Source organism: Diceros bicornis, chromosome 2, assembly GCF_020826845.1.
Source record: "Diceros bicornis minor isolate mBicDic1 chromosome 2, mDicBic1.mat.cur, whole genome shotgun sequence".
In the NCBI taxonomy this organism is placed as follows: domain Eukaryota; kingdom Metazoa; phylum Chordata; class Mammalia; order Perissodactyla; family Rhinocerotidae; genus Diceros; species Diceros bicornis.
In genome coordinates, this window is record NC_080741.1 from 50059086 (window position 1) to 50085994 (window position 26909).

The 26909-nt window shown below is 39.9% G+C and overlaps 1 protein-coding gene across 2 annotated transcripts in view; it reads right to left on the reverse strand.

Moving 5' to 3' along the window:
* Positions 1–26909, reverse strand: part of PRKAR2A (protein kinase cAMP-dependent type II regulatory subunit alpha) — a 111374-nt gene that overhangs the window by 12120 nt on the left and 72345 nt on the right. For both annotated transcript variants that reach the window (XM_058557847.1, XM_058557836.1), the window contains exons 5-8: positions 24990–25096; positions 13988–14141; positions 6833–6934; positions 6583–6657 (exon numbers count right to left, since the gene is read on the reverse strand). In XM_058557847.1, coding sequence (XP_058413830.1) covers positions 6583–6657; positions 6833–6934; positions 13988–14141; positions 24990–25096 — 438 coding nt within the window. The remainder of the gene's footprint in view (positions 1–6582; positions 6658–6832; positions 6935–13987; positions 14142–24989; positions 25097–26909) is intronic.

Below are 26909 nucleotides of genomic sequence, written 5' to 3' on the forward strand. Positions count from 1 at the left end.
GCAAGATGCAAATAAAAGAATATATACTTTCTAATTCCAATTATAGAAATTAAAAAAAAAAAAACAGCAAGACTTGGCCGTATTGTTTAGGATGTATACGTAAGTGGTAAAAACTATAAAGAAAAGCAAATACATGACTACCATAAAAGTCAGGATAGGGAGGTAGCAGGGGCTGTGACTGGGAAGGAAATCATGATGGTGGGGTAGCTTTTGAGGTGTGATATTTTCTCTGAAAATATCATGGAAAGAAACTTCTGGATTATAGAATGAATTCAACTTTACAGGATACAGTTAAATTTCTCTCCAAAGGGGTTCAGCTAAGTTATTCTCCTACTAACAGTGAATAAAAGTTCGTGCTATATCACTTGGAATTGTCCGACTCTTATTTTTTGCCAAGCTAATAGGTATGAAAATGGTTCCTCATTGTGGTTTTTTAATTTGCATTTCCTTGATTACTTAATGAAGCTGAAGCCAATTCATTTTACAACGATGCCAGAATTATGCTTTGAAAATACAATTCTCATTGTGTCATTCTTCCTCTCAAAAACCTTTGAAAGTGCTTCTCAAACTTTTCCACTAAGTATTCTTAACGCAAGGGCATTATCAAGCCTTGGAATAGTCTAGAGCTGTTCGCAAACTTCAGCAAACATCAAAATCACCTGGAGGTCTTGCTGATACCAAAACCAGACAAAGACATCACAAGGAGAGAAAACTACAGACCAATATCCCTCATGAACAGACACAAAATCCTTAACAAAATTTTAGCAAATTAAATCCAGTAATAAATAAAAAGGATAATGTATCATGACCAAGTGGGGTTCATCCCGGGATTGCAGGCTTGGTTTAATATTAAAAATTCAACCAATGTAACTCATTATACTTAACTGAAAAAGAAAACTCATATGAACACCTCAAAACACAGCAAAAACATTTGACAAAATTCAACACCTTTTCATGATTAAAAACTCAGATAACTAGGAACAAAAGGGACCTTCCCCAACCTGACTGAGGACATTTATAAAAAACCTATAGCAAATATTATACTTAATGGTGAACAACTGAATGCTTTCCTCCTAAGATTGTGAATAAGACAAAGATGTCTGCTCTCACCACTTCTACTCAATATTGTACTGGAGGTCTTAACCAATGCAATAAGGCAAAGAAAATAAAATTAAAAAATAAAAGGGATACAAATTAGAAAAGTAGTAAAATTATCCTTGTTCATAGACAAAATAATCACCTATGTAGAAAATCCCAACAAAGCTACAAAAAAGCTACTAGAACTAGTGAGTTTAGCAAGGTTGTAGAATACCACAGGATCAATATACAAAATTCAACTCTATTTCTATACACTAGCAATAAATCATTGGAAATTGAAAAAAAAAAAAACCACTTACAATAGTTTCAAAAATATGAACTATCCAGGGATAAATTTAACAAAGATGTGCAAGACCTGAACACTACATTTGAAAACTACAAAATACTACAGAGGAAAATTAAAGATGACTTAAATAAATGGAGATACACCATGCTCATGAACCAACTCTCTGTAGTCTAAGTGCCTGACAATAAGCTTTTGATCACTCTGGCATCCATTTTAAAGACTCTTGGGGGCCAGCCCCGTGGCCTAGTGGTTAAGTTTGGTGCGCTCTGCTTCAGCAGCCCAGGTTTGGTTCCCAGGCGCAGACCCATACCACTTATCGGCAGCCATGCTGTGGCAGCAATCCATGTACAAAATAGAGGAAGATGGGCATGGATGTTAGCTCAGCGTGAATCTTCCTCAGCAAAAAAACAAAAAACAAAAAAACAAAACTTGAATGAACATATTGCCAGCTACATAATTAGATAAAGAGCCAGGCCACTCCCACCCATGAAGCTCCTCATTTTATTTATTTATTTTTTTGTGAGGAAGATTAGCCCTGAGCTAACATCTGCTGACAATCCTCCTCTTTTTGCTGAGGAAGACTGGCCCTGGGCTAACATCCGTGCTCACCCTCCTCTACTTTATATGTGGGAAGCCTGCCACAGCATGGCTTGACAAGTGGTACGTAGGTCTGTGCCTGGGATCCGAACCTGCAAACTTGAGGCTGCTGAAGCAGAGCGTGAACTTAACCATTACGCCACCAGGCCGACCCCTCAAGTTCCCCTTTTAAAAAGCCTTGGGTAACCTACAAAACCGACCACTTCAGTGACCCCGCTTTTTCCCTCTTGTGCCCTAACTCCTGCTCTTATGTTTTAAATTTGCCAATAAAGAGTGAACCCACAAAACCCTAGGCACCTCACCCTTGACCTCAATAAAGGCAGAACCCCAGATCTGCACTCTCTCTCTATCTGCAACCTTGCTGCGTGGCCCTGGGTGTGCTGTGTACCCTCCAGGACCTGTGAGTAATAAACCTTGTTTTTTCAAAGTTCCCTCATGGTTGTTGCTAAGGTGTGTCTTGCAATCATAATAAGAACCACAAGGGCTAGTCCAGCCACAATACTGGCTCCGACTAGGGAAACGTCTACAGGAGCTTGCCACAAGTACTCCGGGCCCAGGGGAGTGCCCCAGGCACTCCCAGCTGATAGCATGATTATCGATAGGCTGAGACCAATGCAAAACACTCACTATTATTAAGATGTCTATTTCTCCCCAAATTGATCTATAGATTTAGCATAATCCCAATAAAAAATCTCAGCAGGCTTTTTTGGTAGAAATTGATAAATTGGGTCTAAAATTTATACAGAAATGCAAAGAGCATAGAATAGCCAAAATAATTATGAAAAAGAACCAAAAATTTGGAGTGCTTAAACTATCTGATTTTAAGACTTACTACATAAAGCCATTATAATCAAGACAGTGCAATATTGGCAGAGAGACAGGCAGAGAGACAGACATATAGATCAATGGAACAAAAAAGAGACCAGAAACAGATCCAAACATACATGGCCAATTGATTTTCAATAAAAGTGTCGAAGCAATGGGAGAGGATAATCTCTTAAACAAATTGTGCTGGGGCCGGCCCAGTGGCGCAGCGGTTAAGTGCACACGCTCCGCTTCGGTGGCCCGGGGTTTGCAGGTTCAGATCCCGGGCGCACACCAACGCACCGCTCGTCAAGCCATGCTGTGGCAGCGTCCCATATAAGTGGAGGAAGATGGGCATGGATGTTAGCCCAGAGCCAATCTTCCTCAGCAAACAAGAGGAGGATTGGCGACAGATGTTAACACCCTAACCTTATACCATATACAAAAATTAACTTAAAACGGATCATAAATCTAAATGTAAGAGCTAAAATTATGAAATATCTAGAACTATACTGCTCGGTACAGTAGCGACTAGTCACATGTGGCTATTGGGCACTTGAAATGTGGCTTGTCTAGATTTAGATGTGCTGTAAGTATAACATACATATTGGATTTTGAAGACTGAGTATCAAAAAAAAAGTAAAATATCTCATTATTAAACTTTTATATCACTTAGATGTTGATATGATAATATTTTAGATATATTAGGTTAAATAAATTTATTATTAAAATTAAGTTCACCTGTTTTATTATTATTTTTTAATTCAGCTACTAAAAATTTTTAAACTAAATATGTGGCCTAAAATATGTGGCCTAACATATGTTTAATAAAAACATATGTTTTTATTAAACAGTGCTGGCCTAGAAGTAAACGTAAGAGAACATCTTACTGACTTTGCAAAGATTTTTTAAATAGGGCACAAAAAGAATGAATTGCAAGAGAAAAAAATGACAAACTGGACTTGTCAAAATTAAAACCTTTTGTCTTTTAAAAGCTACCATTAAGAAAATGAAGATGGAGTCGGCCCTGTGGCTTAGCGGTTAAGTGCGTGTGCTCCGCTACTGGCAGCCCGGGTTCGGATCCTGGGCGCGCACCGACGCACCGCTTCTCCGGCCATGCTGAGGCTGCGTCCCACATACAGCAACTAGAAGGATGTGCAACTATGACATACAACTATCTACTGGGGCTTTGGGGTGGGGGGGAACAAGGAGGATTGGCAATAGATGTTAGCTCAGAGCCGGTCTTCCTCAACAAAGAGGAGGAGGATTAGCACGGATGTTAGCTCAGGGCTGATCTTCCTCACAAAAAAAAAAAAAAAGAAAGAAAGAAAATGAAGAGAGAAGCCACAGCCACAGATTGGGAGAAATATTTGCAAATCATTTTTCTGATAAAGGATTTGTACTCAGAATACATAAAGAACTCGAACAATTTAATAATAAGAAGCCAAATGACCTAATTTTAAATAGGGCAAAAGATCCGCACAGATACTTCACCAAAGAAAACATATGGATGGCAAGCAATCATAGGAAAAGATGTTTAACATCATTAGACATCAGGTAAATGCAAATTAAAATCAAAACGAGATACCACTTCATACCCACTAGAATGGCTAAAATTAAAGACTGAATATTAAGTGTTGACAAGGAAGCAGAGTAACTAGAACTCTCATACACTGCTGGGGGGAATGCAAAATGGTACAGCCATTTTTAAAAACAGTTTGGCAGTGTGTTAAACATACATTTACTATATGGCTCAGCAATTCCATAAAAACATACATTCACACAAAGACTTCTACGTGAATGTTCATTGCAGCTTTATTCCTAATTGCTCAAAACTGGAAAGATCCCAAATGTCCCCCAACTAGTGAATGGAAAGACAAATTATTGTACACCCGTACAATGAAATACTACTCAGCAATAAAAATGAATGATCTGCTGACACATACAACAACATGGATAAATCTCAAAAACATGATGCTAAGAGAAAGAAGCCAGATACAAAAGACTACACATTATACGATTTCATTTATACGAAATTCTAGAAAAGGAATTTCTATAGTGATAGAAAGCACATCAGTGGTTTCCAGGAGTAAGGGGATGGGGGAGGGGATTGACTGAAAATACAAACAAAGAAACTTCTTGGGGCGATGGAAATGCCATATACCATGATTGAAGGGGTGGTTATAAAACTCTTGAAGTATAAACTTAAACTTTATTGTACGTAAAATATACCATAACAAAGCTGACCAAAACAAACAAACAAACAAAACAACATAAAGTACAGTTTCTGATTCAGCAGGTCTGGGGTAGGGCCCAAGAACCTGCATTTCTAACAATTCCTAACAATCCCAGATGATAGTGATACTGCTGGTCCTGAGACCCTGGCTTAGAGAACCCTTGGTCTAGAGACACTGCTGGGAATCATCTTAATTCATGTCCATTCTGTACCACCACCTAGCACTCCTATCTTCAAGAGCATAGACATTCCAGAAAACATTGTGGCTTCTCATACCTCTTGACGTACCTCCTGAAAAACTCTTGACATACCTCCTGAAGGCCTGAGGCTGTCAGAATGAAGTGGAGGTCCGTTGGGGATAAATTAAAGCACCTCAGGTTTAGAAGCAAATGTGGCAAGTAAACATGTCCCATTCCTGCACCTCAGCCCCACATTCTTACCATACCAGGATACCTGCTGTGGAACACAGCTCACACCCACAGGCCCTTGCTCATCTTGTTCTTTTGCCCTGAAAGACCTTTCCCTGACCTCAACTGCTGAAAATGCACTTGTTCTTTAAGCCCAGCTCAAATGGCATTTCCTCCATGAAACCATATGGAATACTTCCTTTTCTATATTTTCACTGGCATTCATATGCTCCTTCATTATAGCATTTATATCTGGTCCTATATGCCTATCTTAACAAATGTTTATAGAAGCAAATTGATTTCTAATTAAAAGAATTATTAACAGTAGGGGTACCTAGAAAACAAAGGCATTTAGCGATGCTACTTAGAGTAGACATAGTTTTTTTGTTAGTCCTTTTTCTCTGGGAGCTTCTCTCTCTCATTCCATGACAAGCCTGATTAGTCCTAGTCCCTGTGGCGGTGGTTGGGCCAACTCCACCCACAGGCCCCAGGGGTGGGCTTGGAACTCATGCTTGGCTTATCTGAGTCTTTCCTCCTCCCAGTCCCAGCTCTGGGTTCAAGGATGGGCACATCACCCAACCCAGACCAACCAGATATCTTCCCAGTGCTCTTGCCAGAATCACAGGCAGAGAAGTTTAAAAACGCAAACATGGTAGACAAGGAAAATTATTACAAAGTATGCATCACAATGATCCAGTCCACTGTGTGGTGATACAATACCCAAAAATAACATGAGAAAAAGGCACAAAGGAAACACTAAAGACATCTTACAAATCTGGTCAATCACTGAAGACTGAAGACTCTGGTTTGTGTTGGATTAGCTAAGAGGCCACCTTTGTGTCAAACATAGAGACAAGGTAAAGGGCACAACCCTTTGACCTTCTCCATGTTTTAACGGCAATGGATGAAGCTTACTCAGGGTCAAAAGAAGATGACATCCAAAAGAACAAACACCAGTAGCAAAAAGGAAAGGTGAATGGAGGCAAGAGATCTGCACATGTCTGTGAGCTAAACATCAATGGGCTTCAGAAGACTCTGCAGGAATTGTGCCCTAGTACCTTGCAACATGAGCTCCCAAAAGTGAGAGACAAATGATGCACTAGTCCTTCAGGAGGTGACTTCTAGGAACAGAGCTGCACAAGGCCCCGACTCACCTGAGTGATTATGCGCTCTCCATCCTTATAGATCTTTTCTCCTATTACATCCACAATCTTCATTCGTTCTGACACCTGAAACAATGGACATACAAATTATAAGGAAAAGACCTCAATTGAAAGTCACAAATAATACCGATACAACATAGAAATGAGTTAAAACAGTATAACTCGAAAACCTAACAACAGAAGAGTTTTAACAGCTTTTCCTAAATCCCCATAAATAGACTCTTATTCAAATAGACTTTACCTCTAGTGATTTAAGAAGCGGCACAGATTCAATAAATGATTCAAACATCTTCCTCTTTTTTGCATTGTTTTTCACGATGATTCTTCTAAAAGTCACACGGTCCTACAAGAAAGAATATGAAAATTTTGGTAAATGTCTATGTAAGAGAATATCTATGGTTTAATTAACTAGGCCACAGCAAATACTGGAGGACTGTAGAAGTTACTGGGTCAACTGAGTGTCTAATGATATTTCAATCTGAGTCATTACTAGAAGAAAAAGACCTCTAGCCTGAGCCAGACAGATGTACCACATGTTGCCGCTTGCTATCTAGAACTCAGTGGGTGCCACCTGTGGGTCATAAATAGAATACTAAATTTAAAAACTCCCAATTAAACATATATGAGCTCACAGTCACTGTTCAGTGTGAAAGATGCACCAGTCAGCCTTGGTGATCTAGTGGTTAAGATTCGGTGCTCTCACCGCCTTGGCCCAGGTTCATTTCCTGGTCAGGGAACCACAACATCCATCTGTCAGTTGTCATACTGTGGTGGCTGCAAGTTGCTGTGATACTGAAAGCTATGCCATCAGTATTTCAAATACCAGCAGGGCCACCCATAGTGGACAGGTTTCAGCGGAGCTTCCAGACTAAGACAGACTAGGAAGAAGGACCTGGCCACCCACTTTCAAAAAAACTGGCCATGAAAATCTGATGAATAGCAGCAGAGCATTGTCTGATACAGTGCCAGAAGATGAGAGGATGGCGCAGGGTCCTGCTCTGCTATAACAGGATCATTAGGAGTCAGAATCAACCCGACAGCACTAACAAACACACACAATGGGTAAACAGTTATTTGTACCTAAGTAAACTGTACCTTTCTTCCACCTCAGGCTGTTAGGAACGGAAAGATTTTTTTTTTTTGGAAAGTAGGGTAATAAGATCCTAAAGGCTGGCAGAATGAAAAATAGCAGGGGGGTACTGGTATGTTTAGCTGTAAGTTTGCTATTTTAGTATTTTTGATGATGGAGTGGGAGTGAGGTAGAGAAAACACATAGAGGACAATTGAGTTGAGATGTCTAAATGGGTTTCACTGGCTCATATTCCACTAGGTACGGAATTCCCAGGCCCTATCCCATGCCATGTTTCATGTGCCTTACAAGAGAAGTCACCTACTGCACCCTACACTCCTGTTGTGAGCAATGGCAGACTCCCATCCTCCCTCCCTAAACTGCTGTACAAATAATGTCTGCTCTCCGGCATTTAGCCAGATTCTGCCCCATTTTCTTCTCCATCTGTTTGCTTGAAAAGACCCATTCAATCTATGATTGCTCTAATGGGCGGCATCACTTGCCACTACTTTTTTTCAAGTCCAAGGTGAAGGATGTATCATTTAAAATGTTACTGTTATACTTTGGAATATTACTCCATTATCTTTATTCTTATTTATTTATTTATTTTTTTGTGAGGAAGATCAGCCCTGAGCTAACATCCATGCTAATCCTCCTCTTTTTGCTGAGGAAGACCAGCTCTGAGCTAACATCTATTGCCAATCCTCCTCCTCCCCTCCCCGCCCCCAAAGCCCCAGTAGATAGTTGTATGTCATAGTTGCACATCCTTCTAGTTGCTGTATGTGGGACGTGGCCTCAGTATGGCCAGAGAAGCGGTGCGTCGGTGCGTGCCCAGGATCCGAACCCGGGCTGCCAGTAGTGGAGCACGTGCACTTAACCACTAAGCCAAGGGGCTGGCCCTCCATTATCTTTAAAATTCAGTTTCTACATGTTTTCTGGGCCAATTTGGGCCAAGAGTGTTGTGCTGTGGGAAGAGGACAATCAAGAATGAGAAAATGGGAATTATAAAGTTCCCTTCCTTACATTTGAGGAGACACTGTTGAAAAAACCAACATATACATATATCTTTTTTTTTTGTGAGGAAGATCAGCCCTGAGCTAACATCCATGCCAATCCTCCTCTTTTTGCTGAGGAAGACTGGCCCTGAGCTAACATCCACGCCGATCTTCCTCCACTTTATGTGGGACACCGCCACAGCATGACCCGACAAGCGGTCCGTCGGTATGTGTCCGGGATCCGAACCCGGACCACCAGCAGTGGAGCACGCGCACTTAACCGCTATGCCATGGGGCCGGCCCCCAAAAACCAATACTTTTAAAATCCATCTGTAATGTTATAAAGATTAATACAATTTCAATAGGAAACTGTATTTCTAGCTGAAGAGAAAACAACTGCTATCTCTTAAAGTGACTTATCTATTTGTGTTCCAACCCTTTCTATGCATGCTTTCACACTTCCCAGAACTCTCATGTTGTACAAGACCAGTTCCTGTGACTGTGGAGGGTATAAACAAGAACCAAACACCAATCCAGCTTTCAGGGAGCTTCCAAGGGAGCAGTGAAGAGGAAACTCCCATGGTGAAATAGTAGTTCCCTCAGGCAGCAAGCGTTCAGAGTCAAGCAAACAGCCCTGAAGTCCAAAACAGAAAAGGAATGCTACCTTTTCCTGTGACTGCAAGAGTTCCTTAAGAAAGTTTCTATTGACTTTTGCTCAGGGAAGAGAGAGCGGGAGCAGAAACTAAGTGTAGTGGTCATGGTGGTAGCTGCCCCAATAAGAGAAGGAATACAGAATCAATTTGAAATCCTGGTTGAAAAACACCAGGTCTTCCCCGCTTCAGCCTCAGAAGGCATTTCCAAGGCCTTGGAAGGCATAAGAAGTCAGGCTAGAGGACCCTCTGGGAGTCACTTTTATGGAGGTGTTACTGAAGATTTGGGAGATTTGGGGCTGTAAAGAAAGTGAACAAAGCAGAAGAAAAGCAGAGGCCAAAAGGGCATCTTGAGAGGTCGCTTAAGACAGCAAGGAGAGGAAGAAAAGACTGCAAAAGATAAGGCTAGGAAGAAGAAAGGCAGGGCAAGGATCTCAAGAGAGGGAGCCTTAGGAAGAGAAGGGTGGTGAGCAGCACCACGAAAATGGGGAGCAGGTGCCACCATTCTGTAGCACCAGCCTTGTGTCAGGCACAAAGGAAGTTGCTTCTCTTATGCCCATCTATTTAATTCTCAAATCTCAACCACAAGGCAGGTGGTTTTACAATTCAATGTTTCTTTGTGTGTTTTTTGCTTTTTAATTTCTATTGAGACTTTCTCTTTGACTTGGAGATTATTTAGGAATGTGTTATTTAATTTCCAAGTGTTTGAAGATTTCCCTGTTATCGCTGTTATTGATTTCTAGTTTCATTCCATTGTGGTTAGAGAACACACTGTCTGATTTCAATCCTTTTACATTTGTTAAGTTTTATTTTATATCCCAGGAGATGGTCTACCTTGGTGAATGTTCTGTGGCCTTGAAAAGAATGTGTATTCTACTGTTGCTGTGTGGAGTGTTCTATAAATTTCCATTAGATCCTTTTGGTTGATGGTGTTGTTAAGTTCTTCTATATCCTTCCTGACTGTTTAGTTGTTCTGTCAACAGCTGAGAGAGGGGCGTTGAAGTCTGCAACCATAATTGTGGATTCATCTATTTCTCCGTTCAGTTCTAACAGTTTTTGCTTTACCTATTTTGAAGCTCTACTGTTTGGTGTATACGTATTTAGAGTTGCTATGCCTTCTTGGTAGATTAACCCTTTCATTATTATGTAATGTTCCTCTTTGCCCCTGGTAATTTTCTTTGAAGTCTATTTTATCTGGTATTAATATACTCCTGCTTTCTTCTGGTTAATGTTTGCATGGGATATCTATTTCTATCCTTTTACTTTCAACCTACCTATACCATTATATTTTAGTGAGTTTCTTATAGATAGCATATAGTTGGGTCCTTTAAAAAAATCTATTCTACTAGTCTCTGTCATTTAATTGGCATATTAGATCATCTATATTTATAGTAATTATTCATTTATTAGGGCTTAAGTCTACTATTTTATTGTATGTTTTCCTGTTGTTTCCTCTGTTTTTTTGTTCCTCTATTTCCTTCCTATGGGTTACCGGAACACTTTTTAGAATTCCATTTTGATTTACAGAGTTTTTGAGTACATCTCTTTGTACAGATTATTTTAGTGGTTGCTCGAGGTATTATATTATACATACGTAACTTAGCACAGTCTACTGGTTTCAACATTTTAGTAGTTTGAGTAAAGTACAGAGCTTTAGTTCCACTTAGACCCTGTTACCCGCCTCCAGCTTAGAGTATGATTGTCTTAAATATTTCCTCTACATACATTGAGAACTACATCAGACAATGTCATAATTTTGCTTCAACCACCTAACATAGTTTAGAAAACTCAAGAGGAGGATAGTCTTTTGTATCTACCCATATGTTTACTCTTTCTGTTGTTCCTTCTTCGTTTTTTTTTTTTTTTTTTTTAGTTATGTGTGTATTGGCTCATGTTGGAAAATCCATTTCTTTTTTTTTTGTGAGGAAGAGCAGCCCTGAGCTAACATCTGCTGCCAATCCTCCTCTTTTTGCTCAGGAAGACTGGCCCTGGGATAACATCTGTGCCCATCTTCCTCTACTGTATATGGGATGCTGCCACAGCATGGCTTGACAGGCAGCGCATCGGTGCACACCTGGGATGCGAACCAGTGAACCCCAGGCCACCACAGCAGAGTGCGTGCACTTAACTGCTGCACCACCGGGCTGGCCCCCCTTCTTCATTCTTGATGTTCCAAATTCCCTTCTTTTATCACTTCCTTTCTGTTTGAAGAACTTCCTTTAACCATTCTTTTAAGGTAGGCCTGCTGGTGACAAAGTCTCTTAGTTTTCTTTTGTCTGAGAACATCTTCACTTCTGAGGGATATTCTCACCAGGTATAGAATTCTGAGTTGATGGTTCTTTTCTTTCACACTTGAAAAATGCTGTGCTGCTTCCTTGTGACCTCCACAGGATGGAGGGAAAGCTGGCATCATTCAAATTGTTGTTCCCCTATGGGTAATGCATTGTTGCTCTCTAGCTGTTTTCAAAATTTTTTCTCTCTTTAGTTTTCTTAAGTTTGATTATGATGTGTCTTAGCATAGATTTCTTTGGGTTTATTCAATATGGAGTTCACTCAGCTTCTTGAATCTGTAGGTTTATTATGTTTCACCATATTTGGGAAGTTTTCAACTATTATTTCTTTGAATAATTTTTTAGGTCTAAACTCTCCTCTCCTTCTGGGACTCTGACGATACAAATACCAGGTCTTTTGTTATTATGCTACAGGCTTTGTTCACTTCAGTCTATTTTCTTTCTGTGGTTCAGACTGAGTTGTTTCTATTGTTCTATCTTAAAGTTCACTGATTCTTTCCTCTCTCATATTCATTCTGCTATTGAGCCCATATAGTGAGTTTTTATTTTGGATATTGTATTTTCCAGTTCTAAAATTTCCATTTAGATCTTCTTTCTGTCTTGTATTTCTGCACTGAGACCTTGTATTTTTTCCCATGTGTTTCGAGTGTGTGTATAATTGCTTGTTGAAGTATTTCTATAATGGTTACTTTAAAATTCTTGTCGGCTAATTCCAATATCTGTCTTCTTGGTGTTGGCATCTATTGTCTTTTTTCATTCAGGTTGAGAATTTCCTTGTTGTTGGTATAACAAGTGATTTTCTATTGTATCCAGGACATTTGGTATATTATGTTGTGAAACTCTGCATCTGATTTAATTTTCTTTTTGTGCAGGCAGTCACCCTGTTTAGGTATAGTGTGCATGGACATGTGGGAATGCATGTTCAGCTCCGCTCTGGACCCCACTGACACCACCCTGATTGAAAAAGTAGAGTGCCAACTAGTAATACCATACATCACCTAATTTTGCCTCTTTGCTGCCAGCAGAGACTGGAAGACCAGCTTCCTGCTAGCCCCAGTGACACTGTGGGGAGGCAGAAGTAGTTTTTTCTTTGGTATTTGGCTGCAGTAGAGTAGTATTATCGAAAAAGGTTTTCTGTTCTGCTAGGCTGTCCTTCTCCTATTCCTTTGGCTAAAGGGAGCAGGCATTCCTTGGGGTTGATTTTTGTATGTACCTGTTGGTGAATCTGGGTTGTAGGCATTTCCAGCAATCCATCTGGGACACATGGGAAGCAATAAGGAAACCCAGGGAACTCACTGTCATGTCCTTCCTAAGTCCCGAGATCCCTAGCCAGCCAGCCTTCTCCTTTCCATCTTTCAAGGTCTTCGTATATTTGTTTGTTGTAATATATCCAGAGATTTTAGGTTTTAAGAGGGAAGACTAGTAAGGAGTGGGGCTATTCCATCTCGGGCTGGACCAGTAGTTGGCATCAATGCATTTTAAAACTGAGTTTATTTTCCTCCATTATTTATTGATCTATTCCCGAGTTTTCCAACCACTGGACCCACGGGTGTGTGATCTACTCTTAAGCCATTGTCTCTCTCATCTCTCAGAAGCATTCTTAATTCTACATCAGTATGTCATAGTAAAGTGCTCTATTATGTCTTTAAAATGTGATTTCATTTGAGGAAATATGTTGATAATTCTCTGGTATACATTTAATTCTGCTTGTAAGGTAAATGGAAACAAATTACTATAGATGTCAACATTTTAAAAGTGAAACTTTGAATCTGTACAAGAGTGTGATTATTTTGTTTAAGAAGGAAGAGACTTATACATTTTGAAGGCTTGATGCTGAAGGAAGCATGGTGGGTCATGTATAATAGAGGATAGCGATCACAGTAGTGGTATGCCTAAGACGTTCTAGGAAAGTTATCTTTCTCAGAATATGGTCATCAACTTTTCTAGTCATCTAAATCTATTGGATATTGGCATAGATCAATGAACAAGTGGATGGCTGAACAGAGAGAAAAGTTAGTCCTGGGACAGCTAGAGATGAAAAACATTGTTGGCAGAGCTTTCAGTGACACTTATCTTTCTAGGCTATCTCTTGCATTGAGAGTTATCCCCTCTCTCTCCACTTGTCTGTTAAAAATATGAACAAAAAATGTAATAAGAGCTGACATGACTGCAAAGTCATAAGGCCCAGTCTTTTCCCTGTAATTTGAAGTAAATGGTTTGTTGACAAATCATTTTAAAGAAATAGAAAAATACATTTCTACGAGACTTTTCACAATGTCTTTTAGATAACTGGCTATAAAATATAGTGTGAATCAACAACCCAAGGACAGAGACCCAGAAGTAAGGGAATTAATACCATGCCACGCAAGGGGAATCATTTCTCTAACTCACCAGTCCCCAAAGGGAGCCTTCTGAAGTGGCGACAATGGTAGCAGCTCTCGGGGTGTTGTACATCAGAGCTAGTTCTCCAAAACTGCCATGGTTGTCATACTGACCAACAGAACGGGTTTGATTATCTTTTGTTACTAAAATATCATAGGTTCCCCTGGAAGTATAACAAGAAACAATTTCATTTATTACTTCAAATAATAAATTTAAGAACTAGCAGGTGGTACATAAATAGAAGATACATGTGATATAAAACATTGTTATATGGGATTTCTAACAGACTTTTGCTAGTGTATAGAAATACAATAGATTTTTGCATTTTGACTTTGTATTCTGTGACCTTGCTAAACTCACTTACTAGTTCTAGTAGCTTTTTTGTAGCGCTCCTGGGATTTTCTAGAGGAACATGGGATCTGCAAACAGAGACCGTTTTACTTCTTCCTTTCCAATCTATATATCCACTTTCCCTCCCTCCCTCTTTTTCTTTGTCTTATTGCATTGGCTAAAACCTACGGTACAATATTGAACAAAAGTGGGGAGAGCAAGACATCCTTGCCTTGTTCTTAATCTTAAGGGGAAACCATCCAATCTTTCACCACTAAGTATGATATTAGCTGTAGATTTTTTATAAATGCCTTTAAACATGTTGGAGAAAGGTCCCTTCTATTCCGAGAAAGGTCCCTTCTATTCCTAGTTTGCTGAGCATTTTTAATCACAAAAAGGTGTTGAATTTTCTCAAATGGCTTTTCCTGCAGATATTGAAATGACTGTCTGGGTTTTCTTTTGGAATCTGTTGAAAATTAGGATGTAGAACCAATTAAAACAAAGAAATCAAAAGACAGGGCCAGCCCAGATAACGATTTTCTATCTGTTGATTGGTAATGATTGCTAAAGAATAATATTCAGAACTGACAAGCATTTGGAGAAATAGGCACTCTCACTACACCACTGAGGCAAACAAAAATGTTTCAAAGTTTCTGCAAGATAATTAACAACACATAGTAAATTACTTAAACAGAGCCTTTTGACACAGTAATTCCATTTCTAGGCATTCTAAAGAAGACAATCAAAAATATTAAAAAAGATTTAACTGCAGGGATGCTCACCAAGTAATATTTATAGCAGCAAAAATTACAATTTAATCTGCTAACAATAAGGGATAGGTCAAATATATATATCTATATTCATATTATGCAGTCAGTATAAATGATGACATAGAATAATATTGTATCCCATGGCAAACTACTAAAACAGATTTAAAAATCAGGTCACACAACAACGTATGACCCACCGTAAAAAGTATACATATGTAAGTGTAATAAAGAGCCAACTCCATTTTTTTTTCTTACTTAAAAAGACAAGTTTAGGGGGCCGGCACCTTGGCTTAGCGGTTAAGTGTGCGCGCTCCGCTACTGGCGGCCAGGGTTCGGATCCCGGGCGCGCACCGACGCACTGCTTGTCCGGCCACGCTGAGGCAGCGTCCCACATACAGCAACTAGAAGGATGTACAACTATAACATACAACTATCTACTGGGGCTTTGGGGAGAAAAAGGGGAAAAAAAAAAAAAAGGAGGAGGATTGGCAATAGATGTTAGCTCAGGGCCGGTCTTCCTCAGCAAAAAGAGGAGGATTGGCATGGATGTTAGCTCAAGGCTGATCTTCCTCACAAAAAAAAAAAAAAAAGAAATAAAAAGACAAGTTAAATATATGCAAACATTCTTTGGTCTAGGTCTTACCGACCTGCACAAAGTTAACTTTGACAAACAGTACCTTTTTTTTCACCACCAATAATCTAGTTTTAGTCCATCACCATATGTATGTGCCCCTTTACCCCTTTCGCCCACCCTCCCTTCTCCTCTGGTAACCACTAATCTGTTCTCTTTATCCATGTGTTTATCTTCCACATATGAGTGAAACCATACGGTGTTTGTCTTTCTCTGTTTGGCTTATTTCACTTAACGTAACACCCTCAAGGTCCATCCATGTTGTTGCAAATGGGACAATTTTGTCTTTTTAATGGCTGAGTAGTATTCCATTGTGTGTGTGTGTGTGTGTGTGTGTGTGTGTGTGTATATATATATGTATATATACACACACACACACACACACACACACACACCACATCTTCTTTATCCATTCATCAGTTGATGGTCACTGGCTTGCTTCCACATCTTGGATATTGTGAATAACGCTGCAATGAACATAGGGTTGCATAGATCTCTTTGTATTGTTGATTTCATGTTCTTTGGATAAATACCAAAGCTGGATCATCTGGTTTTTCTATTTTTAATTTTTTGAGAAATCTCCATACTGTTTTCCATAGTGGCTGCACCAGTTTGCATTCCCACCAGCAGTGTACAAGGGATCCCTTTCCTCCACATGCTCTCCAACACTTATTATTTCTCATCTTGTTAATTATAGCCATTTTGACGGGTGTGAGGTGATATCTCATTATAGTTTTGATTTGCATTTCTCTAACAATCAGTGACATTGAACATCTTTTCATGCACCTGTTCGCCATCTGTATATCTTCTTTGGAAAAAATGTCTGTTCATATCCTCTGCCCATTTTTTCATTGGGTTGTTTGTCTTTTTGCTGTTGAGTTGCATGAGTTCTTTACTTACATAATTTGGAAATTAACCCCTTGTCAGATACATGATTTGTAAATATTTTCTCCCAGCTGGTAGGTTGTCCTTTTGTTTTATTCATGATCTCCTTTGCCTTGTAGAAGCTTTTTAGCCTGATGCACTCCCTCTCATTTATTTTTTCTTTTGTTTCCTTTGTCTGCGTAGACATGGTATTCAAAAAGATGCTGCTAAGACTGATGTCAAAGAGTGTACTGCCTATGCTTTCTTCTAGGAGTTTTACAATTTCAGGTCTTACATTCAAGTCTTTAATCCATTTTGAGTTAATTTTTGTGTATGGTGTAAGATAATGGTCTACTTTCATTCTTTCGCATGTGGCTGTCCAGTTTTCCCAACACAATTTATTGAAGAGACCTTCCTTTCTCCATTGTATGCTCTTGGTTCCTTTGTCAAAGATCAGCTGTCCACAGATGTCTGGTTTAGTTCTGGGCTTTCAATTCTGTTCCATTGACCTGTGTGTCTATTTTTGTGCTGGTGCCACGCTGTTTTGATTATTATAGCTCTGTAGTATATTTTGAAGTCAGGGATTGTGATACCTCCAACTTTGTCCTTTTTTCTCAGGATTTCTTTGGGTATTCGGGGTCTTTTGTTGTTCCATATAAACTTTAGGATTCTTTGTTCTATTTCCATGAAGAATGTCATTGGGACTCTGATTGGAATTGCACTGAATCTGTAGATTGCTTTAGGTAATATGGACATTTTAACTATGTTTATTCTTCCAATCCATGAGCATGGACCGTCTTTCCATTTCTTTATGTCTTCTTCAATTTCTTTCAATAATGTCTTATAGTTTTCAGTGTACAGGTCTTTCACCTCCTTGGTTAAATTTATTCCTAGATATTTTATTCTTTTTGTTGCAATTGTAAATGGGATTGTATTCTTGACTTCTCTTTCTGCTAGTTCATTATTAGTGTATAGAAATGCAACTGATTTTTGTAAGTTGATTTTGTACCCTGCAACTTTGCTGTAGTTGATTATTTCTAATAGCTTTCTGGTGGATTCTTTAGGGTTTTCTATATCTAGAACCATGTCATCCAAAAACAGTGAGAGTTTTACTTCTTCCTTTCCAATTCGGATACCTTTTATTTCTTTTTCTTGCCCAATTACTCTGGTCAAAACCGCCAGTACTAGGTTGAATAGGAGTGGTGAGAGTGGGCACCCTTGTCTTGTTCCTGTTCTCAGAGGGATGGCCTTCAGTTTTTCATTGTTAAGAATGAGGTTGGCTGTGGGTGTGTCATATATGGCCTTTATTATGTTGAGGTACTTTCCTTCTACAGCCATTTTATTGAGGGTTTTTATCATAAATGGATGTTGGATCTCGTCACGTGCTTTCTCTGAAACTATTGAGATGATCATGTGATTTTTATTTCTCATTGTGTTAATGTGGTGTATCATATTGATTATTTTGTGGATGTTGAACCATCCCTGCATCCCTGGTACAAATCCCACTTCATGGTGTATGATCCTTTTAATGTATTGCTGTATTCGATTTGCCAATATTTTATTGAGAATTTTTACATCTATGTTCATCAGTGATATTAGCCTGTAATTTTCCTTCTCTGTGCTGTCCTTGTCTGGTTTTGGTATCAGGGTAATGCTGGCCTCATAGAACGAGTTAGGAAGTGTTCTGTCTTCTTCAGTTTTCTGAAATAGTTTGAGAAGGACAGGTATTAAATCTTCTTTGAATGCTTGGTAGAATTCTCCAGAGAAGCCATCTGATTCTGGATCTTTGTTTGTTGGGAGGTTTCTGATTACTGTTTTGATCCCTTTACTTGTGATTGGTCTATTCAGATTCTCTATTTTTTCTTGATTCAGTTTTGGGAGGTTGTATGAGTCTAAGAAATTATCCATTTCTTATAAGTTGTCCAATTTGTTGGCATATAGTTTTTCATAGTATTCTCTTATAATCCTTTGTATTTCTGCGGTATCTATTGTAATTTCTCCTCTTTCATTTTTAATTTTATTTATTTGAGCCTTCTTTTTTTCTTAGCGAATCTGGCTAAGGATTTGTCAATTTTGTTTATCTTCTCAAAGAACTAGCTTTTAGTTTCAATGATCATTTCTACTGTTTTTTTTAGCCTCTATTTCATTTATTTTTTTTTTATTTTTATTTTTTGTGTGAGGATGATCAGCCCTGAGCTAACATCCGATGCCAATCCTCCCCTTTTTTGCTGAGGAAGACTGGCCCTGGGCTAACATCCGTGCCCATCCTCCTCTACTTTATATGGGACGCTGCCACAGCATGGCTTAACAAGCAGTGCATCGGTGCATGCCCGGGATCCGAACCAGCGAACCCTGGGCCGCCACAGCGGAGCGCGCGCACTTAACCGCTTGCGCCACAAGGCAGGCCCTCTATTTCATTTATTTTTGCTCTAATGTTTATTATTTCCCTCCTTCTGCTGACTTTGGGCTTTGTTCTTCTTTTTTTAGTTCTGTTAGGTACAGTTTAAGATTACTTATTTGAGATTTTTCTTCTTTGTTGAGGTGGGCCTGTATTGCTATAAACTTCCCTCTTAGTACTGCATCCCATAAGAGTTGGTATGTTGTTTTTCATTTTCATGTGTCTCCAGGTATTTTTTTGATTTCTCCTTTGATATCTTCATTGATCCAACAGTTGTTCAGTAGCACGTTTTTCAGTCTTCACATATCTGTGACTTTCCTAGCCTTTTTCTTGCAGTTGATTTCTAGTTTCATAGCATTGTGGTCGGAAAAGATGCTGGATATGATTTCAATCTTCTTAAATTTATTGAGGCTTGCCTTGTTTCCCAACATATGGTCTATCTTTGAGAATGTTCCCTGTACACTTGAGAAAAATGTGTATTCTGTTGTTTTTGGATGGAATGTTCTACATATATCTATTAAGTCCATCTGGTCTAATATTTCATTTAAGGCCACTGTTTCCTTGCTGAGTTTCTGTCTGGATGATCTATCCATTGATGTAAGTGGGGTGTTGAGGTCCCCTACTATTATTGTGTTGCTGTCAATTTCTCCCTTTAGGTCTGTTAATAGTTGCTTTATATACTTTAGTGCTCCTGTGTTAGGTGCATATATATTCATAAGTGTTATGTCCTCTTGGTGGAATGTCTCTTTTATCATTATATACTGCCCCTCTTTGTCTCTCACTGTCTTTTTTATCTTGAAGTTTGCTTTGTCTGATCTAAGTATGGCAACACTTGCTTTCTTTTGCTTTCCATCTGCTTGGAGTATGGTCTTCCATCCCTTCACTCCGAGCCTATGTTTGTCTTTAGAGCTGAGATGTGTTTCCTGGAGGCAGCATATTGTTGGCTCTTGCTTTTTAATCCATCCAGCCACTCTGTGCCTTTTGATTGAAGAATTCAATCCATTTACATTTAGAGTGATTATTGATATATGAGGGCTCGATACTGCCATTTTATCTCTTGTTTTCTGGTTGTTCTATATTTCCATTGTTTCTTTTCCCTTGTATTTCTGACTGCCATTTCAGTTTGATGGTTTTCTCAGTTTTCTCTCTATGATTTGTGGCTCTGCTGTTTTTGTTTAGTGGTTACCATGAAGTTTGTATAAAAGACGTCATAGATGAGATATGATTTTCTGATAGCCTCTTATCTCCATTAGCCTAAGAAGGTTCCATCCTTTTCCTGTTCCTCTTCTGAGTTATTGTTGTCACAAGTTGTTCTTTTCTGTGTTGTGAGTTTGTGACTAAATTGAAGTGTATAGTTATTTTTGACATTTCCCTTCCCTTTGTCTTTTATGTTATAATTACGTGTTTACTGACCTATTCTGATACAGAGCTGTAATTTTCTGATTCTACCTGTCTATTTATCTCCTTGCTCAAGGTTTTGTAAATCTTTGCCTTTTTCTTACAGGTAGGAGGGGTTCCTTCACCATTTCTTGTAAGGGAGGTCTGGTGGCGATGAATTCCCTTCAGGTTTTGTTTATCTGGGAAACCTTTTATTTCCTCATTGTATCTGAAGGATGGTTTAGCTGGATAGAGTATTCTTGGCTGAAAGTTTTTGTTTTCAGTATTTGAATATATCATTCCATTCTCTCCTAGCCTGTAAAGGCTTCTGCTGAGAAATCTGCTGAAAGCCTGATAGGCGTTCCTTTGTAAGTTATTTTCTTCTGCCTTGCTGCCCTTAATATTTTACCTTTGTCATTGACTTTTGCCAGTTTTAATAGTACATGCCTTGCAGAAGGTCTTTCTGCATTGATATAATTAGGAGTTCTATTGACTTCATGTATTGTAAGTCCAGTTCCTTCCCCAGGTTTGAGAAGTTCTCAGCTATTATTTCTGTGAACTATTATTTCTATGATAGTTCTATTCTAATAGAACTAGTTCTATTCTAGAACTATTATTTCTGTGAAAGGAGCTCTCTGCTCCTTTCTCCCTCTCTTCTCCCTCTGGAATACCTATAATACTTATGCTGTTTTTCCTAACTGAGCTGGTTAGTTCTTGAAGAATTTCTTCATTTTTAAAAAATCTTAGTTCTCTCTTCTTCTCCACCTGAAGCATCTCTAAATTTCTATCCTCTAAATCACTTCTTCTGTCCTCCATAACATCAGCTTTATTTTTTATGGATTTTAGATTCTTTTTAATCTCATTAATTGTATTCTTCATATCCAGAATTTCTGTTCAGTTTTTTTTTGGTTTCAATCTCTTTGGTGAAGTATTCCTTCTGCTCGTTAATTTTACTCCTGAGCTCACGGAACAGTCTTTCTGAGTTTTCTTGTAACTCACTGAGTTTCTTTATGATAACTATTTTGAATTCTCTGTCATTTAGATTGTAAATTTCTGTGAGTTCAGGATTGGTTTCTGGAGACGTGTCATTTTCCTTCTGCTCTGAAGTGTTAATGTAGTTCTTCATGGTGTTTGATAAAATGATCCTTTGCTGGCACATTTGTGGTATAATCAGGTCACAGATTCCACCTGCCACGGCAGGTGGCCAGGCAGGAGCTGTGTTTTCTGATCCCGCGCCATCTGCTGGCAGTTGTGTGGGTAGGGCTACTCTGCGTTCTCCCAGGCTGGCCACAGCCATTCTGCAGGTTGTGCTCACATGGGCAGTGCCTCTGTCCTGGGCAGATGGGTTGAGCTCTGTAGGCAGGGCCTCTATGCTTGGCAGGGGACCAGCTGAACTGCTGCATGCTAGGCAGGAGGGGCACCTGTGCAGGGGCTGAGCTGCACTCGGTGGGTACCATGGGCTGCTGTGCTCTGCAGGGAGGGTGCCTTCTGAGCAGGCGGGGTGTCTTCACGCCTGCACTGCTCTAAGGGCGAGGGGCAGCCACACGGGGGCTGAGCTGTCACTTGGTGGACCTTCCAGGCTGCTGTGCTCCCCACACGGGGGCGCGTTCTAAGTGGGCGGGTGCCTCCTCGTCTGCACTGCACTGGGGGGAGGGGCACCCACGTGGTGGCTGAGCCGCCACCACTCAGTGTAGAGCACTCCCATGGAGGGGGGGCCGCCCCAGCAAGCTGGGCACTCCCATGGGCTGGGCTGCAACTCTGAAAGCATTCCTGGAGGCCAGGCTGTCCCCACCTCCACCTCCTCTTACAGTTGCGTGTGGCTGCTGCATGAAGATCTGCGAACTGGCTCTCTGCTGCCGTGGAGTGGGAGAGGGATGGATGCACTTACTTAGTTCCACTGCCTCCCAAGGATCCAGTCCACCCACCTTCAGATGTACAGCTGTGTGGATCTCTCAGAAGCTCTGTTGTGCTGTGCAGAGAGTCCTCTGCTGGTTAATGAATGTCCATTTAGTTGTAACTTAAAGGGGAGAGACTAAGGGAACAACTCACTCTGCCATGATGCTGATGTCACTCTCTTCAAATCCATTTTTGACGTTTGATTGTTAATAACTTTCAAGCCCTACCACTCCAATCCTCCTTTCTCTTCTGTCTCACTTCTGGGAAAGCTGATATGAAAGTGTGGGTGCTCTTTCCTGTACTGCTGATGGAAAATTCAAACAACACAAGTGCCAGCCCATGCACAAGAATACCCCAGCCCCACCCTCTAACCACCATGAAATTCTAAGTCAGTCACTCCTCCCTGCTGTCTCAAGTCATTTTTGGACCTCCTTGGGACCCTGCCCTGCTCTCCCTAAAAAGCCTCATGATGTGAGTAATAAACCTTTTCATACCCTCTTAGTGTGTGTGTGGTATCATCAGTCTTGATATCTGAACCAAATCTGGGGTAATGGATCTGACCTCAACGGTAAAGCATAGAAAAAAAATGAAAGGATACACTCTGGTAATGAAATTATGGCTAAATTACTTTCTTTCCTGTTTTTATTTTCTACATTTTATACAAAGAGCCTCCACTTGTCTGATAAAATCACTAAGTATCATAGGTTACACAAGAAGCACAGAATAAAACCAATCACTCAAGTATCAGTTACTTGGCACCAACCCTGCTGGGGAGGGAGCTCACCACTCAATGAAGAAGCTGTCCTGTACTAGGCCTGGTGGAGAAAGCAAAATTAATGACGCCATAAATGGGAAACAAGGAATTAAGAGTAAATTCACTTATGTGTTTTTAGTCTCTCCTCCAGGAGACAGTAGCTACTTAATTTTGGGAACTACACAAACCATTTCAGGCAGCTGCAAAGAGGTTTCCTAACCTCTCCCACTCAGGTCCTCTTCCAAATAATGGGACATATTTTTATCATTGTTGTTACCACCATACTATGTAATAATTATCTATTTAAGGGTCTGTCTCTCCAACTAGATAACGAATTTTTTGAAGTCAGGAACCATATCTTTTTACTTGAATGATAGTCTTTCTAATTTGTTAATAATACTTTCCCTGCATACAAAAGATAATGCCTCTCATTTACATGTGTAACAAATCATTCCCTTTGTAGACAGGCATTTCAATCTTTAAGCTATGGGTATGTGCAGGTAGATGCTTATTTCTCAGACTGTAGAAGCCTATTAGGATGCTTGTCTTGGTGGAGGGGCACATAGCAAAGCAAGGGGAAAAGGTGGCTGTTGGAGGTGGTGATACAACTTAAAAAATTATTCTGTCACTACTTATAGAATTCTATATAGGAAGCATAAGCATAACAGATAAAAGTAAGTCTTTAAGAAGATATTATTTGTATCATCATTCTGTAAATAAAATGTTTCTTCTAATTATAATAATGTGTCACAGTTAATCAAGGGTCCAAAGGTTATCCAAGGAGTGAAAATGTTTTCTGTTCAAGAACCTGGAAGAGCCAACGCTCGACAAGAAAGGGGACCAACTGAATCTAGTACAGCTACTTGACAGAGATTAAAACAACCTCAACAGGGGCTGGCCTGGTGGCATAGTGGTTAGGTGCACGCGCTCCACTGTGGTGGCCTGGGGTTTGCAGGTTCGGATAGTGGGTGCAGACCTATACACCACTCATCAAGCCATGCTGTGGTGGGATCCCACATACAAAAAATAGAGGAGGACTGGCACAGACAGTAGCTCAGGGCCAATCTTCCTCACAAAAAAAAAAAAAAAAGAACCTCAACAATCAAGGAAACAATTGGAAAACTTTGAATAAGGTCTGTACAGTAAATGATAGAACTGTATAAATGCTAATTTCTCATTTTTACAATTATTATGTGCGTATGTAACAGAATGTCCTATTTTTAGGAAATACACACTGAAGTATTCAGAGATAAAAGGGCATTATACCTGCCACTTACTCTCAAACAATTAATAAAGTAAATGTGTAAAACATTAACCTGGGGAACATAGGTTTATGAGAATTTTTTGTACTATTTGTCTAACATTTCTGTAACTCTGAAACGATTTCAAAAGAAAATATTTAAAAACAACTAATGGAAGACATTGGATGAAGCAACATCTTATTGATCTTAAACTCTGGTGAGGAAGTTCCTTTCAGGACTGAGAGGGGGTCAGAAGGAGCCCCCAGAGGATACTAACAGCTCTAGAGGTTGGGCCACACTAAGGCGAGCAGGTCAAATTCACTATTTCATGTCTCCCAAAATGGCTTACACCTGGAACAGAGCCAGAAGGGGCCAGGGGCATGGAGGTTGAGGCAGTGTATTCATATATAAAATTAGGCTGGAGTTGAAAGCTCCAGATGACAATATAGCATCATAGTTATTCTTCAGGGAATCAATTCACTTGAACACTGGCAAATAACATGTTTATAAAGCACACCTTGCACATCTTGCCTAATTGTAAAGGAGACTTTCTATTGTGGATAGTGGCAACACAAGTATGGGTTGTACTGAGGACTCAGACAGCAGTAGACAGAGAGGGGCAAGCTTTGGGAAGCTTGTTCACCTGCCCTAAGTCCTCTTTGGGCTGAACAAAGCATAGGGCAAAGCACTTGCCCTGCAACATGAATCTTACTAAGTGTAGCCAGACAATTGCAAAGCTCCATCTCCTACCTTTCTATGACATAAAAGTTGTCTCCGTCATCTCCTTGGTCAATAACATGCTCGTTGACTTTGACTGTCCTTTCAAACATGGCATCAAGGACTTGAGAAAGCTGTTCCTGCAGGATACACAAAGGAGAAAAGATGGCTGTTATATTTGCTGCAAAAAACTTATCTCAGTTTGTGACTACATAGTGCAAGTCCCCACATCAGACTGTTCCCCACATTTAAGCAGAAACCTAAAGGCTGTTTGAAATAAATGCTTTCCTGTGACCATTCAGCTTTGTACCTTCATGTACACAGCACAGTTTCCAAGTTTTTTGAGGCAGTATTGTTTGGGAAAAACACTCCATAATTTACACAAAATTAGGTTATCTAAATCATGGTGTCCATTCTCCCAGCCATGCCCACATGACTGTCACCTGCCTTGATGGCTCCACTATGTCACGTGTAAAGCCATGTGATGCCACCTTCCTACAGGTGTTGACTTTAACAACATCAACAAATCTAAAAGGGTTGGGGGCCAGGCCCGTGGCCTAGTGGTTAAGTTTGGTGTGCTCCGCTTCAGCAGCCTGGATTTGGTTCCCAGGCATGGATCTACACCACTCATAAGCGGACAAAAGAGAGGAAGACAGGCACAGATGTTAGCTCAGGGCGAATAATTCCTCAAGCAAAAAAAAAAAAAAACAGGAAGATTGGCAATGGATGTTAGGTCAGGGTGAAGCTTCCTCAGCAGGAAAAAAAAAAAAAAAATCTAAAAGGTTAGAGTGGCCTCTGAGGTTATCTCATGGAACAGCACAACAACTGCTTCTGACTAGCCAAGCATTATCACTTAACCTCTCTGAGCCTCAGTTTCCTCATATGTAGAAAAGGGTTTAATAAATAGTTTCTTTTTTTTTTTTTTTTTGTGAGGAAGATCAGCCCTGAGCTAACATCCATGCTAATCCTCCTCTTTTTGCTGAGGAAGACCGGCCCTGAGCTAACATCTATTGCCAATCCTCCTCCTTTTTTTCCCCCAAAGCCCCAGTAGATAGTTGTATGTCATAGTTGCACATCCTTCTAGTTGCTGTATGTGGGACGCGGCCTCAGCATGGCCGGAGAAGCGGTGCGTCGGTGCGCGCCCGGGATCCAAACCCGGGCCGCCAGTTGTGGAGCACATGCACTTAACCGCTAAGCCACGGGGCCGGCCCAATAAATAGTTTCTAACTCATGGATTTTTATGACTAAAGGAGAAAAATCTAAGGAAAGTATCACACAACAGGTACTCAATAAATGAGATCTATTATCAGACAGCTAATATCGTTTCAATCATTTATATATACAACGTACAATTACTTACTTATCAATATTACCTGCCATAACCAGAAGGTAACTGTACTGAGAAGTATAACAAAAACAAAACAATGTTATTAAATTAAAACAGTGGACTCAAGTCTAGGGCCAGCATCCCTCCGTCAGGGAGGCATGACCGTTAGGCGGCACTAAAGAATACCAGCTTCCACTCAAAGAAAGACTATCTCTTTGGAGGAATGAGGATTGAAGATCTAGCAAACAAATAATTTTAATTCCTGAATAATGTGGTTTAGTGTTCTGTCGGTGACTATGCTACCTAAAATAACTGAGAATCACCAAAAGCATCTCTTTAGTTCCATAGTTCCATGTGTGTTGAATACTGTACATGCTGACAAATACTAAAAAGGAAGGCTTGCTACTCATGTGCCATCCACATTCATGTGGAATGTGAGCCCAGTGTTGCCAGAATCTGTTTAAATATAGCTAACAAACGGAAATTTCATGTACAATACAGACCAAACACATATATTTCTACCTGGCCTGTGGGCTGTCCATTGGCAGCCTCTTGTTCTGAGTAACTCTTCTTGGGGCCTAGACTCTTCAAAAACATCAATGTTATGAAATACAGAATAAGGTGCC